Here is a 24,633-nt window from a genome sequence, read left to right on the forward strand (position 1 = left end):
AGACTGCTCACTAATCCCAAATGGTGGACGTGTATACTCTAATTTTTCCCCCGTTAGTTATTGTTTTGGGTAACGAAGCGTTTTGAACTCTCGAGTACAAATTAAGACAACCTGAACATCAGCTGTGTTTGGGCCGGAATATACTTGATGCTCAGAACACCTCCATGCACACACGGCTGACGCATGTTGCCAGCTCTCTTTTGACGCGTCCTCGAGTTGCAGTACCAGCAAAAATTGTGGTGGCAGTGCGTTCATGTTTTGGTATGTGACCTCAGCATTGTTTACTCATCTAAAGTCAACATTGCTGAACGCTTCAAGGAAGAGCAGGTTAGAAATTCTCTTTACAATGCAACAACCCACATTTCTCCATCATGAAAAACACACCCGTTAATAACTGGCCTTAAATCACCAGGTCTTTGAAAGTGTACATGGAGACATGCACGATGAAATGGGAGTAAAGTCAAAGGATTTCACACTGCCACCTGTTCGAATCCTCCACATTTACATGAAGTATGCATGGAAGTAGTCAGTACACTGCTTGCGTAGCACCCCTGCCACTAGTATACGAGTCACTGGTGCCCCTTTTCCACCAAAGCAGTTCCAGGGCTGGTTCGGGGCCAGTGCTTAGTTTGGAACCCGGTTTTCTGTTTTCACTGACAAAGAACTGGCTCTGGGCCAGAAAAACCGGTTCCAGGCCAGCACCAACTCTCTGCTGGGCCAGAGGAAAGAACCGCTTACGTCAGCGGGGGGCGGCGTTGTTAAGACCAACAACAAGACCGCAAAAGATCGCCATTTTTAAGCAACGAGAAGCCACAGCTGTACAAACGCGAAGTCATCCATTATTATTGCTGCTTCTTGTGTTGTTTTTGCTTCGATATTCACGCCAAGGTTTATGCAAACGTAGCAACGTAACTGATGTATACAATGACATGGCTTCCCTTAGCACCGTGAGCTATGGAAAAGCAAACTGGTCCTCAGCTGGCTCGCAAGTTGAACGAGTTGTGAACCAGCACCGGAACTGATTTGGTGGAAAAGGGGTAACAGTGTCATATCCCAGCCCTAAAGGTTCTCCAGGAGATTGTAGAGTTATGTTGTAAAGATAATTTGCTAGATAAACACCTCAACCACCAATATACAGGTGGGGTTTCTTTTTTTTTTTAGTATTTGGTGTAGCCATTATTGGCACACAGGCAGCACAGTGGTGTAGTGGTTAGTGCTGTCGCCTCACAGCAAGAAGGTTCTGGGTTCAAGCCCAGTGGCCTTTCTGTATGGAGTTTGCATGTTCTCCCCATGTCTGTGTGGGTTTCCTCCAGGTGATCCAGTTCTCCCCCCCCACAGTCCAAAGACATGCAGGTTAGGATAATTGGTGGCTCTAAATTGACCGTAGGTGTGAGTGAATGTGTATCAGCCCTGTGATGATCTGGCAACTTGTCCAAGGTGTACCCCACCTCTCACCCATAGTAAGCTGGGATAGGCTCCAGCTCACCTGTGACCCTGTACAGGATAAGCAGCTACAGCTAATGGACAGATGGCATTATTGGCAGCAGACCACCACCTAGTGCGTTGGCAGATTTTCAAATTGCTTTCCTGTGAGCAGATTTTATTTATAATAAAATAAGTGGGGACATTATTGTTCCTGTGCATGAAGTTTTTGAAAATTGTGTTTGTGTGGACAGATGTTTCCAAAAACCTAAACAAGGGGTACAAATGATGCACAGGGGCTGGGACATGTATCCAAACACTCAGACACTTGACATGCTTTTCTGAAAAGCATTTATTATTGTTTTAAATTACTAAATACAATGCAAAGACACTAAACAAAATAACTGACTTGTTTCCTACAAAAGAAAAATGTTTACAGTATGAAATCGGCTTCGATGCATCCACCAATTCCATTCTCACATGGTTTTATGTACAGTCATATTTACACGCAAATGAAAGGTGGTGGTTCAGTATGGTCTGAGCTCGGGTCGAGTTAAACCATGGAATGTGTCTCCTGGATGCACTGTGGGTTAAATCTCAAAAAATCTCCACATGGGTAAGAGCAAAACCTTCTCAATCAAATATAAACCCACAGCAGAGAAAAGAAAAGAAAAAAAAAAAAAAACATTCACAGCTGAGGCAGTTTATCCACAGGTGTGTCAAATTTGAAGTCTGGAGGAAAGAGATCGGCAGCTCGGGGGTAGATGAGACGGTATGACTGGCGGATGGTGACATCAGCTACTCCGGCGATATCACCAATCTCTGCACAGGGGGGAAAATAAAGACATCTTTATTCATGTACTGTTAACAGCTTTCACACAACACAAGGCAAAGGTCATGTGACTGAGGGGTATGATGAAGCAGAGTTACTGTTCATCATCCCCTCTTAACAGAAAACTTCAACTTGCAGCTTTACCTCCAACACTGGAGACTCCTTCCATAAATGTTAAACCATACCAGGAGAACATGTAAAAATCGACTCACCTTTCTGAGTTTTCTTTTCGGCTGAGGCTTGAGAGGCCATGTAGATAGCAGCAGCAGCCACGCTGATCGGGCTGCGGCCTGGGACCAGGTCAAGCTCCACGGCCTTCCTGGCGATGAAGGTGGCCGCCATCTGCACGTGTTTCGGCAGGCCCAGGTTGGAACAGAAACGGGACATGAAGTCTCCGGTGGTGATTAGATCCACGCTCGTCTCCAGAGCCTTCAGGATGAGCTTAAAGCAGCGCCCGATTTCCTTTTTGGAAATCCGAGACACAGCACAGATCTCTGGAGGGACAAGGAGGAATTGCATCAAACATTAACACTGCTATAAACCAGAACATCAAGGCCGTAGTAGGTCATCTGGCCTGCCATCAAAACCACCATGATGACCAAAACGTGAGAGAGGACCAATCTCTCAGATGCAGCAAAACAGGCCCAAACCATGAAACTACTACCATGTTTCACAGATGGGATAAGGTTCTTAGGCTGGAATGCAGTGTTTCTTTCTCCAAACACAACACTTCTCATTTAAACCAAAAAGTTCTATTTTGGTCTCATCCATCCACAAAACATTTTTCCAATCGCCTTCATGCTTGTCTACGTGATCTTTAGCAAACTGCAGACGAGCAGCAATGTTCTTTTTGGAGAGCAGTGGCTTTCTCCTTGCAACCCTGCCATGCACACCATTGTTGTTCAGTGTTCTCCTGATGGTGGACTCATGAACATGAACATTAGCCAATGTGAGAGAGGCCTTCAGTTGCTTAGAATTTACCCTGGGGTCCTTTGTGACCTCGCTGACTATTACACGCCTTGCTCTTGGAGTGATCTTTGTTGGTCGACCACTCCTGGAGAGGGTAACAATGGTCTGGAATTTCCTCCATTTGTACACAATCTGTGACTGTGGATTGTGGAGTCCAAACTCTTTAGAGATGGTTTTGTAACCTTTTCCAGCCTGATGAGCATCAACAATACTTTTCCTGAGGTCCGCAGAAATCTCCTTTGTTCGTGCCATGATACACTTCCACAAACGTGTTGTGAAGATCAGACTTTGATAGATCCCTGTTCTTTAAATAAAACAGGGTGCCCACTCACACCTGATTGTCATCCCATTGATTGAAAACACCTGACTTGAATTTCACCTTCAAATTAACTGCTATCCTAGAGGTTCACATACTTTTGCCACTCAGATATGTAATATTGGATCATTTTCCTCAATAAATAAATGGCCAAGTATAATATTTTTGTCTCATTTGTTTAACTGGGTTCTCTTTATCTACTTTTAGGACTTGTGTGAAAATCTGATGTTTTAGGTCATATTTATGCAGAAATATAGAAAATTCTAAAGGGTTCACAAACTTTCAAGCACCACTGTACAGAGAATCTAGTCACGAATGTTGAAGTGAGAGACTACAGCGAATCTAACAATATCCCAGACGAATATCAATTAATGCCATCAGAATTACGATTAATAATATTAACTAATGTTCAACTGTCATGTTAATGAGCGATAGACAGATCTAAGTGCTGAGAGTTTATTGAATGAAACGCACACTGGCAAACAGATCTAAAATGTCCCTGCGGTGTACGCTGCTCACTCAGAGCACAAATACATGTGGACGAGTGACCATTCGCGGTGTGCCAAACGCAAACGTGACATTACAAAGTGCTGTATGAAATGGATTAACTATAGGGGTGTTCACATGGCAACTTTTACTCCGGTGTAGCACCGGGGCTGCCCCGGTAGAGCGTTCACACGGTACAAAGTTATACCGGTGTCACCCCTGAAAGCTGCTTAAACCGGTGCAAATCTAACCCTGCTCGGGAGGTGGTTTAAGAAATTTACTCCGGAGTAAATGCTAGTTTGCGGGGCAGCACCGATATAGCCTGGGCCCGCCCATCCTAAGTGTGATGCAACACGAGGGCCTGTTGCGAGCTTAGTCTGGCAAGGCAAGCTATCTCCAGCTCTTCCAAGCTCCCGAAAAATCGGGAGCCAATCAACTTTGAGCATCTCCAACGGCCCTGGGTAGAGGCGTGTTCAAGGCAGTGACGTAGTAGAACTGCGACCGGAAGCCATAGATTGTTTACAGAATCTACGCCAGAAGCGCTTCATTCACTAGAAACATTACGAACATGGAGCAGCGGCAAGCCTTTGACACAGCGGTAGATGCTGTATTGAAAGCATTCAACGGGAAGTTCTCATTGAAAACGGAGCAAAGAGCAGCCCTGGAGGTATTTATCTTCTTCCTGTTACTCAAGCAGTTTCCGTCGCGTCACATACGTCAGAGGAAAGAGTGATGTGATTGGTTTAAGCTTCGTCACAGCCTTTTCTGGCTTTGACCAGTAGCAAACAGGCATTTCAGGGAGGCAGGTCAACCACGCAGTTTGGGAAACGGTTGGGCTTAATGTCTATGCCAGACCCAATGCTCGCAGAGCTTTGAAGTTGCGTTAGCCAGACTAGCACCGATATAAAATGGGACGTCTGAACACTACAGGGGTAGACTCGCTACGCGTGAGGAGAGTTGATTACATACAGGCATTCCATAATTTGCATCCTGGTATTTTGCGCTTCCAAAATGGCGAATATCAACAACAGAACTGCGTGTCTTCCAGTGTTGCCAGATTGGGCGGTTTAAGTGCATTTTGGCAGATTTGAACATATTTTGGCCTGGAAAACGTCAGCAGTATCTGGCAACACTGGTGTCTTCATCCACGTTGTTTTCCCGGCGCTTGGTGATGCCATGACAACCAGGAAAAGGAAGTACATTTTCACATATGCGCATATTTCATTTCCGCATTATTACTATCGTATAGCACGGTCGCAAAAACTGCCGTGTGAACGCAAGTGGGGCTGCACCGGTGCTAACACGCTTCTCTCTAGTAAGCAGGTTTGTGACGCGTGAACGCTCCACAAAATTTACACCGGTGTAAGATATATCGCAACAAAATACATCGGTGCAGCATCGATGCAAATACGTGCCGTGTGAACACCCCTTAAGAAGTTTCAGATTTGCTGACTTAAAAATAGTTGCTCAGTGTGGCCAATTTTGCATGATCATATGTCTATAGTGATGCATGAAAAGTTGTCCGTGATACTCATTGGTGCCCCGCCCTCTTGGAACACCAAACTGTAGACATCCGGGTCACAATGTGATTTACAAGCTGCTCATTTTTCAAGTTTGGATTCGACAGATTCAAGTGACTAGTCAAATATAACCGTAAATACAACACCGTGGATTATGTTTTTCTTCATCACTTGTCCGATAAATTGTTTAACTCTGGGTTCTGAGGGTATTTTCTGGCACTCTAATGATATTATGCTGATTTTGTCGTTGATTTAAAAAAAAAAAATCTAAGCAGCATTTTCAAAGTCATAACTTTTGTCTTCAGCACAAGTTCAGCTACAATAATCTCTGTAGTCCATGTGACTGTACTTTTAAAAACACAAATGAAGATGTAAAAAGCAGTTTTAGATCCGTGTTGGAATGTGTGACAAAATATGACCTTACCCGTTGTGTCGAACCGTTTTGATCACTTGGTGATTCTGTTCAGTCTTCGGAATGGATCAAGCACAAAAACTTAAATCTGCTCCATTAATTTGACAATTAACTGGCCATCAAAAAATTTGTTCATTATGCTTGTATGATAAAAAAAACTATGGAATCAATTTTGTGCCAAAATGTTCATACAATACTTTTGAAATATCAAAAAAACGATAAATCAAAATTTAAAAATATATATATTGTCAAATTTTTTTTAGACTGGCAAAGAAATTATTCATGTAGTCGTGCAAAATATCAGTCTATTACTCTTCAGAAACCTTTTATTTTTGTTCCGCATCTTTCTCAGTTTTGTTTGACGCAATTTATTTTGGTTGCGATTCCAGCTTCTCGTTTGTGCTCCCTGACTTTTTGCTTGCAGTTTTGGCACAAACTTCCCGTGTGGGCGGGCTGTCCAGGAATGCATTCCCATTGGCTAACTTGTGTTTGACTGACAGCTACGCTCAGCCATTCCCTACTCGGATTCTGGCGGACTGTTTGACGAGTGACCGATCCATTGACGGTAAACAAGGATCGAGTGAACTTGTGCACTACCGCAACACATCTGTCCCGCACTTACACTTTGTTGAATTAATTCAGTATCATAGTCGCCACTGAAGTCCACTCGATCCTTGTTTACCGTCAATGGATCGGTCACTCGTCAAACAGTCCGCCAGAATCCGAGAAGGGAATGGCTGAGCGTAGCTGTCAGTCAAACACAAGTTAGCCAATGGGAATGCATTCCTGGACAGCCCGCCCACACGGGAAGTTTGTGCCAAAACTGCAAGCAAAAAGTCAGGGAGCGCAAACGAGAAAGCTGGAATCGCAACCAAAATAAGTTACGGCAAACAAAACTGAGAAAGACGCGGAACAAAAATAAAAGGTTTCTGAAGAGTAACAGACTGATATTTTACACGATTACATGAATAATTTGTTTGCCAGTCTAAAAAAAAAAAATTGACTTAATTTTTTTTTTAATTTTGATTTATCGTTTTTGTTTGATATTTCAAAAGTATTGTATGAACATTTTGGCACAAAATTGATTCCATAAAAAACTTGAAGATTTATCTAAATACATGACTTACTCATTCTAAACCTGCAGAATTTTGCCAGACAAGCTCTCGGCCCCAAAGGGTTTTAAAAAAAAAAGTATCCCACAGAGATGGGATCGTTTCTTACCTTTAAACGTCCGGGGAACTCCTTCCTGTCTGCACGCAATGTAGAGGCATGCTGAAGCAATCGCATCATTACTCCTGCCCTTCAGACTCTTCTGTTCGTAAACCTGCTTAAACAGGTTATTTGTACGATCCTGGGGAGAGGACACGGGGGGGGGGGGGTTTACAGACAGATTCCATTTTCAGTTCTTTACTAAATAAAATTTAATTTTGTAAACATTAACATAAAAATATTTATTAATATATTTAATAACTAATATTTCTTTAACCATTAAAATAAAAAAAGTTACATATAAATAAACTAACCTTGAAATATTTACATTTTCATAAATTTGACATTTTCAAAATTTAAAATTCTTTATAATTTAATTTCCCAGCTTAACTGTACAGCACTTCCACCGACCATGTGCATGAGAAGTGATCTATAACAAGTATTACTACATTACTATATCAAAGACTAATTTAAGCCTTATATATATATATATATATATATATATATATATATATATATATATATATATATAATATTTCTAAACCAACAAGTCTCTCAATCTTGTATCCTGTATGGCCTTCCACACCCAATATTTCTCGGTTATTTAAATACTTTCCAAACACAAGTGCCACACCCTGAGCAAATTAACACACTTACGACGATGTTCCGGGGCAGGTTTATCCTGTCTGCCATGGTGCTGATCTCTTTAAAGGCGTTGAGCATGGCTCTGTCCGAGCTGCTCATCGTCCTGCGGTTCTGGTACTTCGAGTTGCCAAATTCATCAAAACTCGCAGCACCTGTACCCTAGAAAGGGGGGGAGGAGGGGGAGATGTTCATATGACAGCATTTTTACACCATGAGTATTTAAATGATGCAACAACTACAGTTAATAGACCCCTTCATACCTTTCCGATCATTGTCGTGAGGTCTCCTCCGTTCAGGAGCGGGTTCTGGGCGTCGCCGACACGTGACGGGTCTTTGTTAGCTTTTTCATTTGTGAACGTCCTCCACTCTGAGCCGACATCAATCACGCGATCACCTGATGAGGACAGGAAACGCATTCAGTATTCAATGCTGGGGTAACGCCCATACATCCACCTTGTTCACAGCTGTAAACCCAAGTGTGAAGGATCTTCAACACGACTGACTGCTGTGGGGAAACCTTTACGCTCGTCATGCAAATCTACACATTTCCAACACACTGAATCCTTTTATTGGTTTTAACACCTCACTGGTTGTCTTGACAGCATCGTAACAAATGGTGTATAAAGCAAGCTTGGGCAATGTAGATGTCGCATTATTTTCCCATCACTACAGCATGGTTTTCCCCAAAGCGTTTTAGCGTATCGGGCCTGATACGCTTGCTCTGCCTGCCGATACGCTTAGTCGCTTTAGTTAAAATCCGATACGCTTAGATTTATACCGATACGTTAAAATTTCCTACCGACAAGTAACTCGATACATAGGAGAGCAAATAACAGATCCATTTACATACTGATTGATATTTGTGTTAAACAAGCGCTCTTTTTGCCCCCAATGTTTGTGTTGATTCTGTCAAAGTAATATGTCTGTGTGGTATGATGTAAACAAACTAATCCGTTGGCTACGTCAAGATCACCTGTTCAAACCGTCCAATAAAAATATTGAAAGAAAACAGACATCCTGGAAGTTTCCAATTCATTATAAGCGATCTCATTGGCTGCCGATGTGGTCCCACACCACACGGACAAAGCCGACTGACTTTAATAAGCAAGGAGACTCGCTGGATAATTTGATCCACATCAGCATGGCTGACAGCGAGATGGACTATGAGAGCGCTGCCCAACATTGGGCCAAAAGCCAAGGAGAATTAATCTGCTTTAAAGGAGTAGAAAACTTAATTCATTAGTTTGGCTTTGCAGAAAGATTATGTGCTTATAAACACTCTCACCAAGTGAAGTTGTCCAAATGTGTCAAATACAGCATAATTTCAAATAATAAGCATTCTTGGCAGTGTGATGTCACTGGGATCCATTTAACAAAAGGCAGCTCTGGATTATTCTTTTGTTAAAGACTCAGTGACATCACACTGCCAAATACGCTTATCGTTATTATTCACAATTATGCTACATTTGACACTTAAATTCTCTTCATGAATGTGTTTATAAATACATAATCTTTCTCCAAACTTAAATGTATGGGGGCGTTGTGGCTCAGGTGGCTAAGGCGCCATACCATAAATCCGGGGACCCGGGTTCGATTCTGACCCGAGGTAATTTCCCGATCTCTCCCCGTCTCTCTCTCCCGCTCATTTCCTGTCTCTACACTGTCCTGTCCAATAAAGGTGAAAAAAGCCCAAAAAAACCTTTAAAAAAAACTTAAATGTATGAATTAAGTTTTCTTTTCCTTTAAATATATGTTTTTATCTTAATCTAGTCCATTTAATAAAGTGCCAAAATTTAAACTTTATAATATGCAGTTGCCTGACTTTTCTTTTCAGTGCATCTTAGTTACACATGCATTACGGTAATTGCATCAGAAACATTCTAAATCATTACAGTTATACAGCAACTTATTTTCAGGTGGCAGGTCTTAGGTTCAGATCCCTTTGTGATCAACAGGAGGTCATGATGATCGATTCTCTTCATTGGATTGCATAAGATGGAGCAAACCACTGTTCATATTTTCATGCACATTTTTGTTAGAACACGACTTGATCATAGATAATTAAGCGCAAGGTATCTCTGTAGATTTTCAAAACTATCGTAGACCTCAGTAATCGATAACAAAACAGTTTAACTTGCATGTTGAACTTTAAGGTGAAATTTCAAATGTGTTTACATTAATACTATTTAGGTCAGAAATCATTGAAGCACTTAAAATCTCTCTTATCATGGATCTAAAACCTCTCAGAGACCCTGAAAACGCACCTGAGAGCATCTATTTTCAAAAAATTTTTCCGGGGTGGGGGAATGCCCCTGGACCCCCCTAATTTCGTTTCGTGCTGTTGGCGCTCAATTGTCTGGTTTATCATGCTAGAATTTAGGGCTTTCATTTTTTCCTGGGGAAAACACTGCTACAGTCTGAAATGTTATTCCACCAACACCACAATGAAATGCCAATGATTACACAGTTTAATTTATTTAAAAAAAAACCACCACATTTTAACGGTTTAAAGTTAATGTTGTGGAACATGCGAGAGAAGTTAGTTTCTATTCTCACTTCCGTGACAGCTGTGATAGTCACTCCCTCACTCAACCCCCTCCAGCACATCCTTTTACAGACAGACCAGAAAGCATAAACTCCTCCATCCTGAAGACATTCCTGAGCTGGGAAGCTTTTAATCTCGCTTTGCAAACAGCACGCTTTACACACTCGCTTGTGTCTCATGTAAATCCAAAGGATTAAAAGCAGCGTCCACTAGACAGCACCAAAACATCCGTTCATCAGGTTTCCAGGTCGGACCTTTAGGCAGCTGGGCCATAGAAGGTTCACGCTGCACGCTCACGTGAAGAACCGGACCCTGGGCCATTAAACTTCAACTTTTCTCGGTAGTCGTCCATTTTATCTCCCTAGACCCGTTCTGATTGGCTGGCGCGGCGGTGACCTTGGGGTCGTGCATGCATTAACTGGAATTTCCATCTTCACGCCTAGAAAAAAGTGTGCATGTTCATTTCTCGCTTCACGCGTGAAGTGTGCAGCGTGCAACGTGAATGCCGTTCTATGGCCCAGAGCAAGTCATGCTACGTTTGTCCACTTTTCTTTACACGCGTGTAGCGTGCAGCGTGAACCTTCTATGGCCCAGCTGCCTTAGTGATTTTAATGCACAGCTGCGTTCAACACAGACTGTTTCTCTAAAACTTTACACAGTCTTTGTGATTGCGGTCATCATCCGAGCATCAAATCAAAAACCTTGACCATACACTCAAGTATTTACGGGTCTTGAAAATCCAGAAGTCTGGAACTCAAAGTAGATTGAGAAGGTTTTAACAATTCAAACACTAACTATAATAGGAACACCGTTAGCGTTAGTACTCGATAAGCATCTAGAATCGGGCGAGACGTTTACTCAGGGATTAATATGGATTAAGGGTTTGACATTTGATCTGTTCCCACCAATGTTCACAAAACTCAACCCCCAGGATCTCAGGTTAAGCCTGCAGCCAATAAATCATGAATTGTTTCCAGCACCAGGAACTTTTCTAGAGATTTTGTTGCTAGATCTGGCGATTTTTAGACCCTTTTAGCAACTCATTTTTTACAAAAGGTCAAATGACAAATCTATCAACTTGCACACAGTGACTCATGAACTCGACAGTTCTCCAGCTCACAGCTGCTGTTACAAAGTTCAGAAAGCAGGTTCGTGCGATTCACAGCGTCACACCTGATTTACGTTCGTGACCAGTCACTGACAACCATAATCCTGCCCCACTACCAAGCCCCGCCCCTCTTCGTTTTAAACTCCTATTAGACACATTACATTTTATAAGCACTAAAACCTTTCCTTTAGAGCAGCTATCTAGCATTTTTGGACTCTGATCTATTCAAACACCAAACCCTGGAAACACGGTCTATAAAATGATTGAGGAAGCGCACAAGCATTCAGGACCAGAGATCAGTTCTCCAAACAGGTTTCTTTTTTTCCCCCCCCTCAGCCGCTTTTGACCGTTCTACAGATCTTCCAGGTTCTCTGTCCAAGTAAGGAAGGAATAAAATGGACAACTGAACCTTTAACATGAAGTACAAATCAGCCTTACGAGCCAGCAGCTGTTAATTCATCACAGCACACTGTCAGGGTGCAGGCAGACGATTAGGAAATGAGACACTGTTTGGTTTGAGACATTTTCCAGACATCCAAGTACATACCGACAACGAGGCCGCACTCGGGGCAGATCATGTCCCCAGCTCTGTAGTCCTCCACCAACAGGGCATCAGGGTGATTAGGGCACTGCACCTTAGGAAAAGCATCTCCACTGTGACAGAGGAAGACACACAGCACTGCTGGTCATTTATTTATACGACACACCATGATCTTTAACACAAGGACACTTCAGGTCATAATACAGTCAGGTAGAGGTCACATGACCCTGGACAGCCATATCGTATTTCTATTTACATCTGACTTGCAGGATTTGGATTCCTTTTACACCTTGTTCACAGGATATTTAACCCGTTTGGTGGAATCGTAACAGATGGTGCAACTGCCTTGAGCACAGTTTATTTGAATACAAGTTTCACATTTCACACGTATACCCAGTTCCATTCAGTCTGTCGAGTCTGAAGATGCTTTCAAAAACAGGGTTGAGTTTATCTAGTATTTATTTTGTCGGTCTATTTTGTGCTTCTCATCTCATTATCTCTAGCCGCTTTATCCTTCTACAGGGTCGCAGGCGAGCTGGAGCCTATCCCAGCTGACTATGGGCGAAAGGCGGGGTACACCCTGGACAAGTCGCCAGGTCATCACAGGGCTGACACACAGACAACCATTCACACCTACGCTCAATTTAGGTGGGGTTTACATTAGACCGTATCAGCGGATCATCAGATTAACGTTTTTAAAAACGATTAGCGTGCACACAGCAACGCCAATACACGGATACGCTAATCACATGACTAATTCGGCACGCAAGTTGAGAAATGTGTCAGTGCGGCTCATCGCTTCCTCCTCAGCGGCTGCGCTCCAAATCACTCCGCCCTGAACAGCGAGTGCCCTCTGGAGGGTGCGCACTCCGGCCCTGCGCAGCTCACAGAGCGCGCGAGTGAAGCGCACGAGCAGTGATTCGGGACTGAGCCGCTGTGCGCAAGTCACTTACCACTTGCAAGTGGAAGGATGGCAAGCCTAAAGACCATCATAACTACACAATGGGCAGTATTTGCATCAGTATTTGCAGTATTTTCATACTTTTATACTCTTTAATGAAAGGTGATACAAGGCGGAAGTCCGCGCCGTTTTTCAGCAGTCGCGTCACATGACCAACGCCAGCGAATCAGGAAGGTGGACGTCACAGTGACGTTGTCCAATGACGATGCCAGCTAGAGCTCAGCACAGCGTATCCGCGTATCCTCAATGTTTACACAGCACCGGACCAGATACGATCTGGATTGAATACGTGGACCCTGGCGGATTCCCGTTTCCCGGCGTTTTAATGTAAACGGACAGTGCATCCGTGAAGAAAACGAGACAGATACAATCTAATGTAAACTTGGCCTTAGAGTCACCAGTTAACCTAACCTGCATGTCTTTGGACTGTGGGGGAAACCGGAGCACCCGGAGGAAACCCACGCGGACACGGGGAGAACATGCAAACTCCGCACAGAAAGGCCCTCGCCAGCCACGAGGCTCGAACCCGGACCTTCTTGCTGTGAGGCGACAGCGCTAACCACTACACCACCGTGCTGCCCCTTTTATTCAATATTAATGCTATTGGTTTATTATTTCATTTTATTAATAATAAACTTTATTTGCCAGGTATGTGAACACACGAGGAATTTGACTCCGGTTTCACTTAGCTCCGAGTACAAACAGATAAAAAGCGTAGACAAAAAGCAAAGCTATGTACATGAAGGGTAAATATATGTATAGACAGCATAGTGCAAAGATGAATTATAAATATACAGTGTGCACAGAATGACTACAAGTGTGCAAACATTGCACAGTTGATGTTACTGATATTTGAGCCCGGGTTTAGCTCTGTTCATCACAGACAGCCTGAGGGAAAACTGTTCTCGTGTCTGGTTGTTTTTGTGTACAGTGTTTCGTAGCGTCTCCCAAAGGGGAGAAGTTTAAACAGTTTGTGACCAGGGTGTGATGGGTCTGCAGAGATGTTACCTGCCCGTTTCCTGACTCTGGACAGGTACAGGTCTTGGATGGAGGGCAGGCAGACACCAATATTTTCTCTGCAGACCTTATTGTCCATTGCAGTCTGTTCTTGTCACCAAACAGGACCGATCCAAACCAGTGACAGAAGAGCAGAGACCAGACTGAATGATGGCAGAGTAGAATTGTGTCAGCAGCTCCTGAGGCAGGTTGAGCTTCCTGAGCTGGTGCAGAAAGTACAACCTCTGCTGGGCCTTTCTGACGACGGTGACTGTGTTGGTCTCCCACGTCAAGCCCCGAGAGATTGTGGAACCCAGAAACCTGAAGGTTTCAACAGCAGTCACAATGTTGTTGGTGATGGGCAGCGGGGGGTGGGGTGGGGGCTTCTCCTAAAGTCCACGGTCATCTCCACAGTTTTGCGCGTGTGCAGCTCCAAATATTATAGTACAATTATAGTACATTGTTTACATAATCTGTATTCGCTGCTATTTTTGCCATTTGTTTCTTGCCAGACCACAACGGAAATGTGTTGCACTATCTTAATGTATACATGTATTTTGTGCATTATTTTATGGAATAAAAAAATCAATCTTTGTGTAAGCATTTAAAAGCTTTCTATGCTCTCATATCTCATGTGATAATCACCAGAGATGCTCTTGGAAATAAAATTAAATCAAACTGAAACTGTACGTATTCAGCAAATCACATCTGTTTAATGAGTTTTCATCTCGTCTTTGTCTGCTTATCCGGGACCGGGTCGCAGAGGCAGCAGTGAGCATGGAAGCCCAAACTTCCCTCTCCCCAGACACCTCGGTCAGCTCTTCGGGAAGAACACCGAGGCGTTCCCAGGCCAGCCGAGAGACATAGTCCCTCCAGCGTGTCCTGGGTCTTCCCAAGGGCCTCCTCCCAGGGGGACATGCCTGGAACACCTCCCCAGGGAGGCATCCAGGAGGCATCCGAAAGAGATGCCCGAGCCACCTCAGCTGATTCCTCTCGATGTGGAGGAGCAGCGGCTCTACTCCGAGCTCCTCCCGAGTGACTGTTACCCCTTTTCTTCCAAATCAGTTCCAGGGCTAGTTCGGGGCTGGTGCTGGTTCACAACTCGTTCAACTTGCGAGCCAGCTGAGAACCAGTTTGCTTTTCCATAGCTCGCGGTGCTAAGGGAAGCCACGTCATTATGTCGTTGTATACGTCAGTTACGTCGCTACGTTTGCATAAACCTTGGCGCGAATATCGAAGCAAAAACACAGAAGAAGCAGCAGCAATAATAATGGATGACCGCGTTTGTACAGCTGCTGCTTCTCGTCGCTTAAAAATGGCGATCTTCCGCGGTCTTATTGTTGTTGGTTTTAACAACTCCGCCCCCCCGCTGACATAAGCGGTTCTTTCCTCTGGCCCAGCAGAGAGTTGGTGCTAGCCTGGAACCGGTTTTTCTGGCCCCAGAGCCAGTTTTGTCAGTGGAAACAGAAAATCCGGTTCCAAACTAAGCACTGGCCCTGAACCAGCCCTGGAACTGCTTTGGTGGAAAAGGGGCATGTGCTTCTCACCCTCTCTCTAAAGGAGCGCCCAGCCACCCTGCGAAGGAAACTCATTTTGGCCGCTTGTATCCGCGATCTTGTTCTTCCGGTCATTACCCAAAGCTCACGACCATAGGTGAGAGTCGGAATGTAGATCGACCGGTAAATCGAGAGCTTCGCCTTTTGGCTCAGCTCCTTCTTCACGACGGACCGGTAAAGCGACCGCATCACTGCAGAGGCTGCACCGATCCTCCTGTCGATCTCTCGCTCTATCCTTCCCTCACTCGTGAACAAGATCTCGAGATACTTAAACTCCTCCACATGTGGATCGGGCGGCAGTCGAAGGCAGGGGCCTCGACGACCTGATCCCCAAACACAGCGGCTAGCTGTTGGGACATGGAATGTTAATGAGTTTTGATTAATACAAATCAGCACAATTTTTCAAAAATGTACTGCATTTTTATTACAGCTTCACTTATTAAATACAAGTTTTCACATTTTCTATTCAGTAACTCAAACTAGTGTAACAGGTGGGGGGGGTAACAGGAATACCTATTTTTAAATTACAAAACCGGTGCTTATTTTCCTTTATTTGCACATTTTATATTTATTCATGCTTCACAAGGCACATTCCTCTTTCATTCTCTCCATTTCTTTACTTTTCTGTCTCAGTGTGGATTTTTGGTGCCAAGCACAACACAGGTTATTTACTTTTATTCATCCATCACTTTTTTTGCATTTGCAGTTTGTAAGTCAAATTTCACTTATGCAAAAAATTTATTGCTATAATTAGATGCATTTTACAAATGTTTGTTTATTTAAAAAATAATCTGATCTACAGTTCCACTCTACTGCACTTGTCTATTGACAGCAGTGACCCGAGTGGCTGTGTTCCAACAAGCCTGATTTTGAATCACACAGTGCACTTAAACACGCGATGTTACTTCACTGTAGTGCACTACTCAGGGCGCAAGCGGACATTTTGGGACTCAGCCACAGGAGTTGCGCATGAAGAATGTAATCACAGAACACCAAAAATAACGGGAGGGAACAGCACAAAGTCAGCGACACACCGTTTATAACCATCTCAGCGTGTCATTTAAAAACGAATTAATCTTTTTTTTTTAAAGGGTTTTATTTATATATTGAAGTTTGTATTGGGGAAATTAGCCGGTTTAGCCATTTCTGATTAGCCACGTTAGCAAGCTAGCAAAACCCCCAATACCGGATTTCAGCTCTGATTAACAGCTCTGATTAAAGAGTCGGATCATTTCCTTGATTGAATAAATAAACATAAATAAGTTACACATAACTTACACGTGCATGTTTGTTTAGCTAGCCGCTTAGCTCGGAATCAAACAGCATCAGAATTAGCATGGAGTTTTCAGACAGTTTGCTTTAGTGGCTGGTGTTTGAACAGTTAAGATTATTTTATCTGAAAGACAAAGGTAGTAATAATAAATAGAATAAAATTTGCAGAATATTTCTAAAGTTTGTTAGCTGGCTAGGTAGACAGGTTTTAGCCTTTTATTCGCTTTTATTTTAGCTTCCTCTCAAGAGTTTCCTCTGAATCCGTTCGATACCATTTTGTATTTTTAAAACATTTTTTTAAGAAGAAACTGCCATTTTAAATGTAGTGCAATCCGAGGCTACGGCTCAGTCCCAAACAGCTCAGCTGTCACCCGCGAGCACACTAGATAAACCGGACACGTCATTCGGACACGCCCTACATAGTGCACCAGCACAGCGCCGAGGGACGCCGTTTGAGACACAGCGCCGGTCCTGTTGTTCGCCACGACATCCTCCATACAAAACACCCTTTATTTTCAATACAAGCCACACGGAGTTCCATAATCACCACGAAGCCGGAGTAAACCTCTGTGTGCTCTGAGTAACATCACGTGACCGAAAAAACAAGCTATTAGTACGAGCCTTGGTATTAAAATAGTCTTTAAACATGGCCTCACCGGCTCGTAGACGCCATGCTGTCGCTCTCACCAGCGCTCAACTCCTGACAGCTCCAGCTGCACGGCTATTTATAGCTTTTCTAGGTCACGTGATCGAGTTCAGAACGTCAGAAGGGGGCGGTGTTCGGCGTTCGATTCCGCCCCCATTTCTTTTCAGATGATGAAACTCTTCGACTGGGGGTCGAACAGGCATTAAACATTCATGAGCATCAGAATTAGAAGTTACAAAATTAAACAGACATATAAAACATATGAAATATGTAATTTTATATATGAGTGATTCCACGCTTATGGGGACATGAACTTATTCACCTAAAACCATTTCTTTTTTTACCATCAGGTCACAAAACATGTAATCTTTAATGAATGATATGTTAAAAGATAACTTTAATTTTCTGAGATGTAATAAAAACATATTTATATGCCAAAGTCAAGCCTATGAGTTCCAAAATGATGTCTGTTCCATTACTTCTGTTACGATTGTCCATCTCGCGTCTGTTACAAATTAATTACAATCTAGCTCTATACCATGTTAATCTTATTGAAAGAATGTGTATGTTTATTCTACTACACATGTTTATTAATTATATTTGCTAAAACATCACCTTCCTATGTTTCAAAAAGTAATTCTACTGTTACGTTCTGACTTTGGCATATAAATATGTTTTTATTACATCTCAGAAAATTAAAGTTATCTTTTAACATATCATTCATTAAAGATTACATGTTTTGTGACCTGATGGTAAAAAAAAAAATAAATGGTTTTAGGTGAATTTTTAAAAATAAGTTCATGTCCCCATTTCAGTACCCATAAGCGTGGAATCACTCATATATAAATATATATATTCAGGGCAGTGCTGTCGCCTCACAGCAAGAAGGTCCTGGGTTCGAGCCCCGGGGCCGGCGAGGGCCTTTCTGTGTGGAGTTTGCATGTTCTCCCCGTGTCCGCGTGGGTTTCCTCCGGGTGCTCCGGTTTCCCCCACAGTCCAAAGACATGCAGGTTAGGTTAACTGGTGACTCTAAATTGAGCGTAGGTGTGAATGTGAGTGTGAATGGTTGTCTGTGTCTATGTGTCGGCCCTGTGATGACCTGGCGACTTGTCCAGGGTGTACCCCGCCTTTCGCCCGTAGTCAGCTGGGATAGGCTCCAGCTTGCCTGCGACCCTGTAGAAGGATAAAGCGGCTACAGATAATGAGATGAGATGAGATATTCAGGGCAAGGGCAGCATGGTGGTGTAGTGGTTATCACTGTCGCCTCACAGCAAGAAGGTCCGGGTTCGAGCCCCGTGGCCGGCGAGGGCCTTTCTGTGCGGAGTTTGCATGTTGTCCACGTGGGTTTCCTCCGGGTGCTCGGGTTTCCCCCACAGTCCAAAGACATGCAGGTTAGGTTAACTGGTGACTCTAAATTGAGCGTAGGTGTGAATGTGAGTGTGAATGGTTGTCTGTGTCTATGTGTCAGCCCTGTGATGACCTGGCGACTTGTCCAGTGTGTACCCCGCCTTTTGCCCGTAGTCAGCTGGGATACGCTCCAGCTTGCCTGCGACCCTGTAGAACAGGATAAAGTGGCTACAGATAATGAGATGAGATATTCAGGGCTCGAAATTCACGGTGGTCTGGTCACCCGAGGCAACTTCATTTTTCATTTGGTGGGTAATTCCCGTCACTAGGCAGCCAGGCTGGCTAGTTGAAAATAAAAAATATATATGAAGCGAAGATTCAGACACACCGTCAACTAAAGCCGCCACATATTAAGCGTGTGCCGTGTTTGTGTTAATCGATGTGTTTATCGGCAGGACAGAAACTACCGAAGAATTCCGAATCATATCATGTACGAGTCAGGCTGTCGTTTTTTTCAACACTGCGCATGCATATAACGCATCTCGTTGAATATCGCAGTAATCACGTGTAGTATTGGACCAGGTGGGTGGAGCACAGAAGCATGGCAGGCCAGAACTGAGTTCTCAATGAACTATTTATTGCTAGCTTTTCAGTCTTTTATCACTTCCCAGCCGCGCGCGTGCACACACGTGTTCTGGTTGGGGAGAGAGAGCTCCCTTTCTCTGCTCTCCTCTCCTTTTAAAGGGCGCGGTCACTGGGGAAGACACAAACACAGGTTAATCCCCATCATGTGCAATGATTCCACCACTTACCTTCCCTGACTCTGCCCTCCATTCACAGACCGATGCTTGGCCACACCCCCGCTGCCACATCACGTTATCAAATTCAATAGATGTGGCCACATTATCGCCCATTTAAACACGTGTTTTTGTTGTTGTTTACATCTACATCTGCCAAAGCTACGTTGCGATGTGGAATTTTCTGAAAGGTGTACAGAAACCGCCAGAGACGGGGACAAAGCGACCTCGGTCTGAAGAGGAGAAATGACAAAGGACTTATAAACAAACGTGGGAGCAGGGTAGGCCTTGGCTGCTATATTATTTTTATGGAATAATTAATTTTTTTCAAGTTGATTCCTAGTCAATATGAAGCTCCTAATGCTTTCTCTCTCATAAATGGTTAAATACAGAAAGCATGTTGGACATATTTTGGGTGCTATAGTCATGATAATAAGTATATTTGCTTTCAATACTCATACACCAAGTTTTCCAATATATTATTATTTGTTGATATTATATTATGGTGCTCTGTGTTGTTCTCATTTATGTATTTAACAACAGGATCAAAATACTCGGGTCTTGAAATAAATGCAAGTTAGTCATGAACAATGGTAACTACTCTCTTTTGCATTATTTTTGACAGAAGTAAAATTCATACATGAACAAATTTTGGCGAGTTGATTTTCTGTTTGGCTAGTTACTTTGGAAGGTAACTAGTCCGGTTGGCTGGTGAAAAAAGAAATGAATTTCGAGCCCTGATATATATATATGTTATTTATCAGCTGGGAGGTCCGTATGGTGAAATACCGTAACCAAGGTAAGGTCTTGAAAGTACTGAGCGAGGCCCTCTGGGTCGAGGTCAGTATTCAATGCCGAGGTCATGGTATTTCACCATACGGACCGACTTTAAGCTGGTAAATAATATATTTATTTTTTTCTTTACCAAATTCTAACAGAAAGCGAGGGCGCGCAAAAGGGAAACCCGAACCGAGCCGCCATTTTGAATCCTCATTCACGGCTGTAATGCAAATTAGTGGGGCAGCATAGCTAACCTATTGTGCATTTTGTGATACAAGCACCAAATTTGGCACAAATGTACATTGACATATGGCGAACATTTTCAGATATTGAGCCACTCGGAATTCTCTCTTCATGTCCGCCATATTGGAATTCAAAATGGCCGCCATTTGAAATCTACATTTGCGCTTATCTGACCTAAACTTCACTTCCCTGTTGTTTCCATTCTGTGGACTGTTACATGAAGAATAGATATTTTTATATTCCAATTAAATTTAAGGTAATACTAGCACTGTGTTTGCCATCCAGACTGGTCCTATTGCAAGAGGATAGTGATGACCACATCAGTGGATTTTATACTTTTCCTCATTAAATAATATTTGGTGCAGGTGATGACCTAATCAATACCTCATTAAGTAAAATGAGATGTGTTGGAATCCCAGCACAGACACTGGAATGAAATGGCTGCCGTACACAGAGATGCTGATTTAAGAAAAGATTTAAGTGGTCTCTTATTTCTTTTTTTTTCCAGAGCTGTATGTCATGTCTCTACAAAAAATAGCCCATATTATTGAGAAATGGATTGATCAGTATAGTTTGCAAAATTATTTACAAATAAAAAAATTAATTTGTCAACTATTCACCCTCCATTGGTGTAAAACCCCTAAATTAGTTATGGTTAAATCAGCTGAAAGTTTCCAGAAACTATGAGGTGATTTCCATTCTAAAGACAGTGATTTGATTGTAGAAAGCTCCAGTGTTTATTAGAGAGCATACTTAAGCAAACAGCATCATGAAAACCAATAACCTATGAAAACACATGCAGGACAAGGTTCTGAAAAAGTGTCAATTAGGGTTTGGTTATTAAAAAAATATCCCAAACTTGGAGCACCCACAGAGCAATATTAAATCCATCATTTTAAAAAAGGAAAGAATTTGGTACAATCATGAGGAAGTCATCCACCAAAAGTCAGTGACTGAATAAGTAACCAAGAGGCAGAGGACGGAATAGATCCTCATTCTTGTTCATCAGCATTATCTAGTTGTTCCAGTTAAACTTTCAGGAACACACACCTTCTCCTGCTTGACAATGCAGTCACCTTCACCCTTCCATCCATCCATCCATCCATCCATTATCTGTAGCCACTTATCCTCTCCAACAGGGTCACAGGCAAGCTGGAGCCTATCCCAGCTGACTACGGGCGAAAGGCGGGGTACACCCTGGACAAGTTGCCAGGTCATCACAGGGCTGACACATAGACACAGACAACCATTCACACTCACATTCACACCTACGGTCAATTTAGAGTCACCAGTTAGCCTAACCTGCATACCTTTGGACTGTGGGGGAAACTGGAGCACCTGGAGGAAACCCATGTAGACATGAGGAGAACATGCAAACTCCACACAGAAAGGCCCTCGTCGGCCGCTGGGCTCGAACCCAGGACCTTCTTGCTGTGAGGCGACAGTGCTAACCACTACACCACCGTGTTGCCCGTCACCTTCACCTACTTTAGGATAATTAGCCTATTGCTTAACTGTTGGAACTCCTTCGGGTTCCATATCAAACCTAGAACAACACAGAATCTAATCAATAACTCAAACTTGTCAAAACAATTTTTACTTCACAGACTTTGAGTAAAATGTTGTCTTGTCAAAAATACATGATGATGAATATTCATCTCTCATGAATTAAGTGGAGTACTGTAATAAATTATGTCATTTTGAAAAATGGATACCAAACAACGGCCATTTTGAAATCCAATATGGTGGCTCATTGGTACAAAATATGCAATGCAGATTGTTACCATTGGATTCCTTGCCCCCCAAAACATACATTTAGACACCAGAATCGAGTCAATAGCAGCATTAGACCCAAAGATAATCGAAAATGTAGATTTCAAATGGCGGCCATTTTGAATTCCAATATGGCGGACATGAAGGGAGAATTCCGAGTGGCTCAATATCTGAAAATGTTCGCCATATATGAATGTACATTTGTGCCAAATTTGATGCTTGTATCACAAAATGCACAATCCTTTTGAATATTCGAGCTAAACCGCCCCACTAAATGGCTTCCTCCTCGGTATACAAGTGCACTTCCATGGCAGGAAAAAACTACTTTTTGCCGCCTATGTAGTCCTCTATTTATACAAAATTGAGTCATTCAGGATTCAGCCATGTTTTTGATCGGCGTTAGCAACAGTTACAGGTTTTTAGCTTTCTCCTGAAATGTTTTCTTTTATTTCTTCTTCCTCAGGGTAGTAAAACTTGCTTTCGCTATGAAGACTGTTGTTATCGCTATCCATGCCGTAAAATTAATGCTATTCTCCTGAGAAATGCGAAAATAAATGTTGCTACTATGTTTGTTGTTGTTGTGAACGAGCGAGTCACCAGAGGTCTGTAACTGGGGTCCGTACCGTAGGATACAAACCCGCTCACCAGCCAATCAGAGCGCAGGATTTGATGAAACCCGCACCACGAAACAAAAAAATTTCCATCCATCATCTGTAGCTGCTTATCCTGTTCTACAGGGTCGCAGGCAAGCTAGATCCTATCCCAGCTGACTATGGCTGAGAGGCGGGGTTCACCCTAGACAAGGTCATCACAGAGCTAACACATAGAGACAAACAACCATTCACACTCACACCTATGGTCAATTTAGAGACACCAGTTAACCTAACCTGCATGTCTTTGGACTGTGAGGGAAACCGGAGCACCCCCACACGGACATGGGGACAACATGCAAACTCCGCACAGAAAGGCCCTCGCCAGCCACGGGGCTCGAACCTGGACCTTCTTGCTGTGAGACGACAGTGCTAACCACTACACCATTCACACCTACAGTCAATTTAGAGTCACCAGTTAACCTAACCTGCATGTCTTTGGACTGTGGGGGAAATCCCTCGGTTTACTGAAATCCAACCCCTCCGGGAAGCCGGAGTGTAAACAATGAGCACGTGGTTGTGACCAATAAAAATCTCATCTCATTATCTCTAGCCGCTTTATCCTGTTCTACAGGGTTGCAGGCAAGCTGGAGCCTATCCCAGCTGACTACGGGCGAAAGGCGGGGTACACCCTGGACAAGTTGCCAGGTCATCACAGGGCTGACACATAGACACAGACAACCATTCACACTCACATTCACACGTACGGTCAATTTAGAGTCACCAGTTAACCTAACCTGCATGTCTTTGGACTGTGGGGTAAACCGGAGCACCCGGAGGAAACCCATGCAGACACAGGGAGAACATGCAAACTCCGCACAGAAAGGCCCTCGCCGGCCACTGGGCTCGAACCCAGGACCTTCTTGCTGTGAGGTGACAGTGATCACCACGACACCACCATGCCGCCATAAAAATAATTTATATAAAAATATACGAAACAAGTGTTGTCAGTTAAAACAAACCTCACCCGGTAGCATTTATGATGACTATGAAGGAAGATATCGTGAAAAAAAAATAGGTACCCTATGGGTCCATATGGCTACTGCTTATAAGTTAAATTGTTTTCTGATCCCATGTCCATACAGTAAATATAGCATATAAATTTACTTTATGAGGCAGTAGCCACAAAAATGAAGCGTAATCCAAAAATTAACAATTTAAAAATCACAGAAGTAAAATATATCAAGTGTCTGTACTTTATATTATTCTACTCTTACCTCTTACAGTTTTCGAAACTGAAACCTCCCAGTGGTGGTGGCGGTGGCAGAGGGGGGGCAACCACCCCCCTAAAATTATGTTGGGGGGGCTGCACCCCCCCAAGTTACGATGGGAGTCCTTTGACTATTTACAAGGAAGAAAAGGAGAGAGTAGGGTGAATAAATAGCCTGCTGCGCGCCTTTGTTTTCCCTTATTAAATCCTGCTGCGTCCCTTGATCCCGGCACCCTGGCAGCATTCCTTTGTACTGTAGGTTGGTAGCACCCATCTCATCTTCATCCGCTTATCTGGGGCTGGGTCGCAGAGGCAGCAGTCTGAGCATGGAAGCCCAAACTTCTTTTTCCCCAGACACTTCGGCCAGCTCCTCGAGAAGAACACCAAGGCATTCCCA

The 24,633-nt window shown here is 43.3% G+C and overlaps 1 protein-coding gene across 1 annotated transcript; it reads right to left on the bottom strand.

The window, feature by feature from the left end:
• Nucleotides 1–1,756: 1,756 nt before the first annotated feature.
• On the bottom strand, nt 1,757–17,488 carry gtf2b (general transcription factor IIB). Its single transcript, XM_060897866.1, has 7 exons — nt 17,447–17,488; nt 12,012–12,118; nt 8,072–8,205; nt 7,824–7,970; nt 7,179–7,308; nt 2,467–2,748; nt 1,757–2,244 (listed from the first exon to the last, which is right to left on the bottom strand). The coding sequence occupies exons 1-7, from the start codon at nt 17,461–17,463 to the stop codon at nt 2,111–2,113; spliced, it is 951 nt and encodes a 316-aa protein (XP_060753849.1). The 5' UTR covers nt 17,464–17,488; the 3' UTR covers nt 1,757–2,110.
• Nucleotides 17,489–24,633: the final 7,145 nt, after the last annotated feature.

Source organism: Neoarius graeffei, chromosome 17 (genome assembly GCF_027579695.1).
Source record: "Neoarius graeffei isolate fNeoGra1 chromosome 17, fNeoGra1.pri, whole genome shotgun sequence".
NCBI lineage: Eukaryota > Metazoa > Chordata > Actinopteri > Siluriformes > Ariidae > Neoarius > Neoarius graeffei.

Bases quoted from the DNA above. Each gene is read 5' to 3' on its own strand.
- gtf2b (XM_060897866.1), bottom strand. The intron at 7,971-8,071 runs GTATGAAGGGGT...CCCCCTTTCTAG, and splicing joins TCACGACAATGATCGGAAAG to GGTACAGGTGCTGCGAGTTT. The intron at 7,309-7,823 runs GTAAGTGTGTTA...TCCTCTCCCCAG, and splicing joins ACCTGCCCCGGAACATCGTC to GATCGTACAAATAACCTGTT.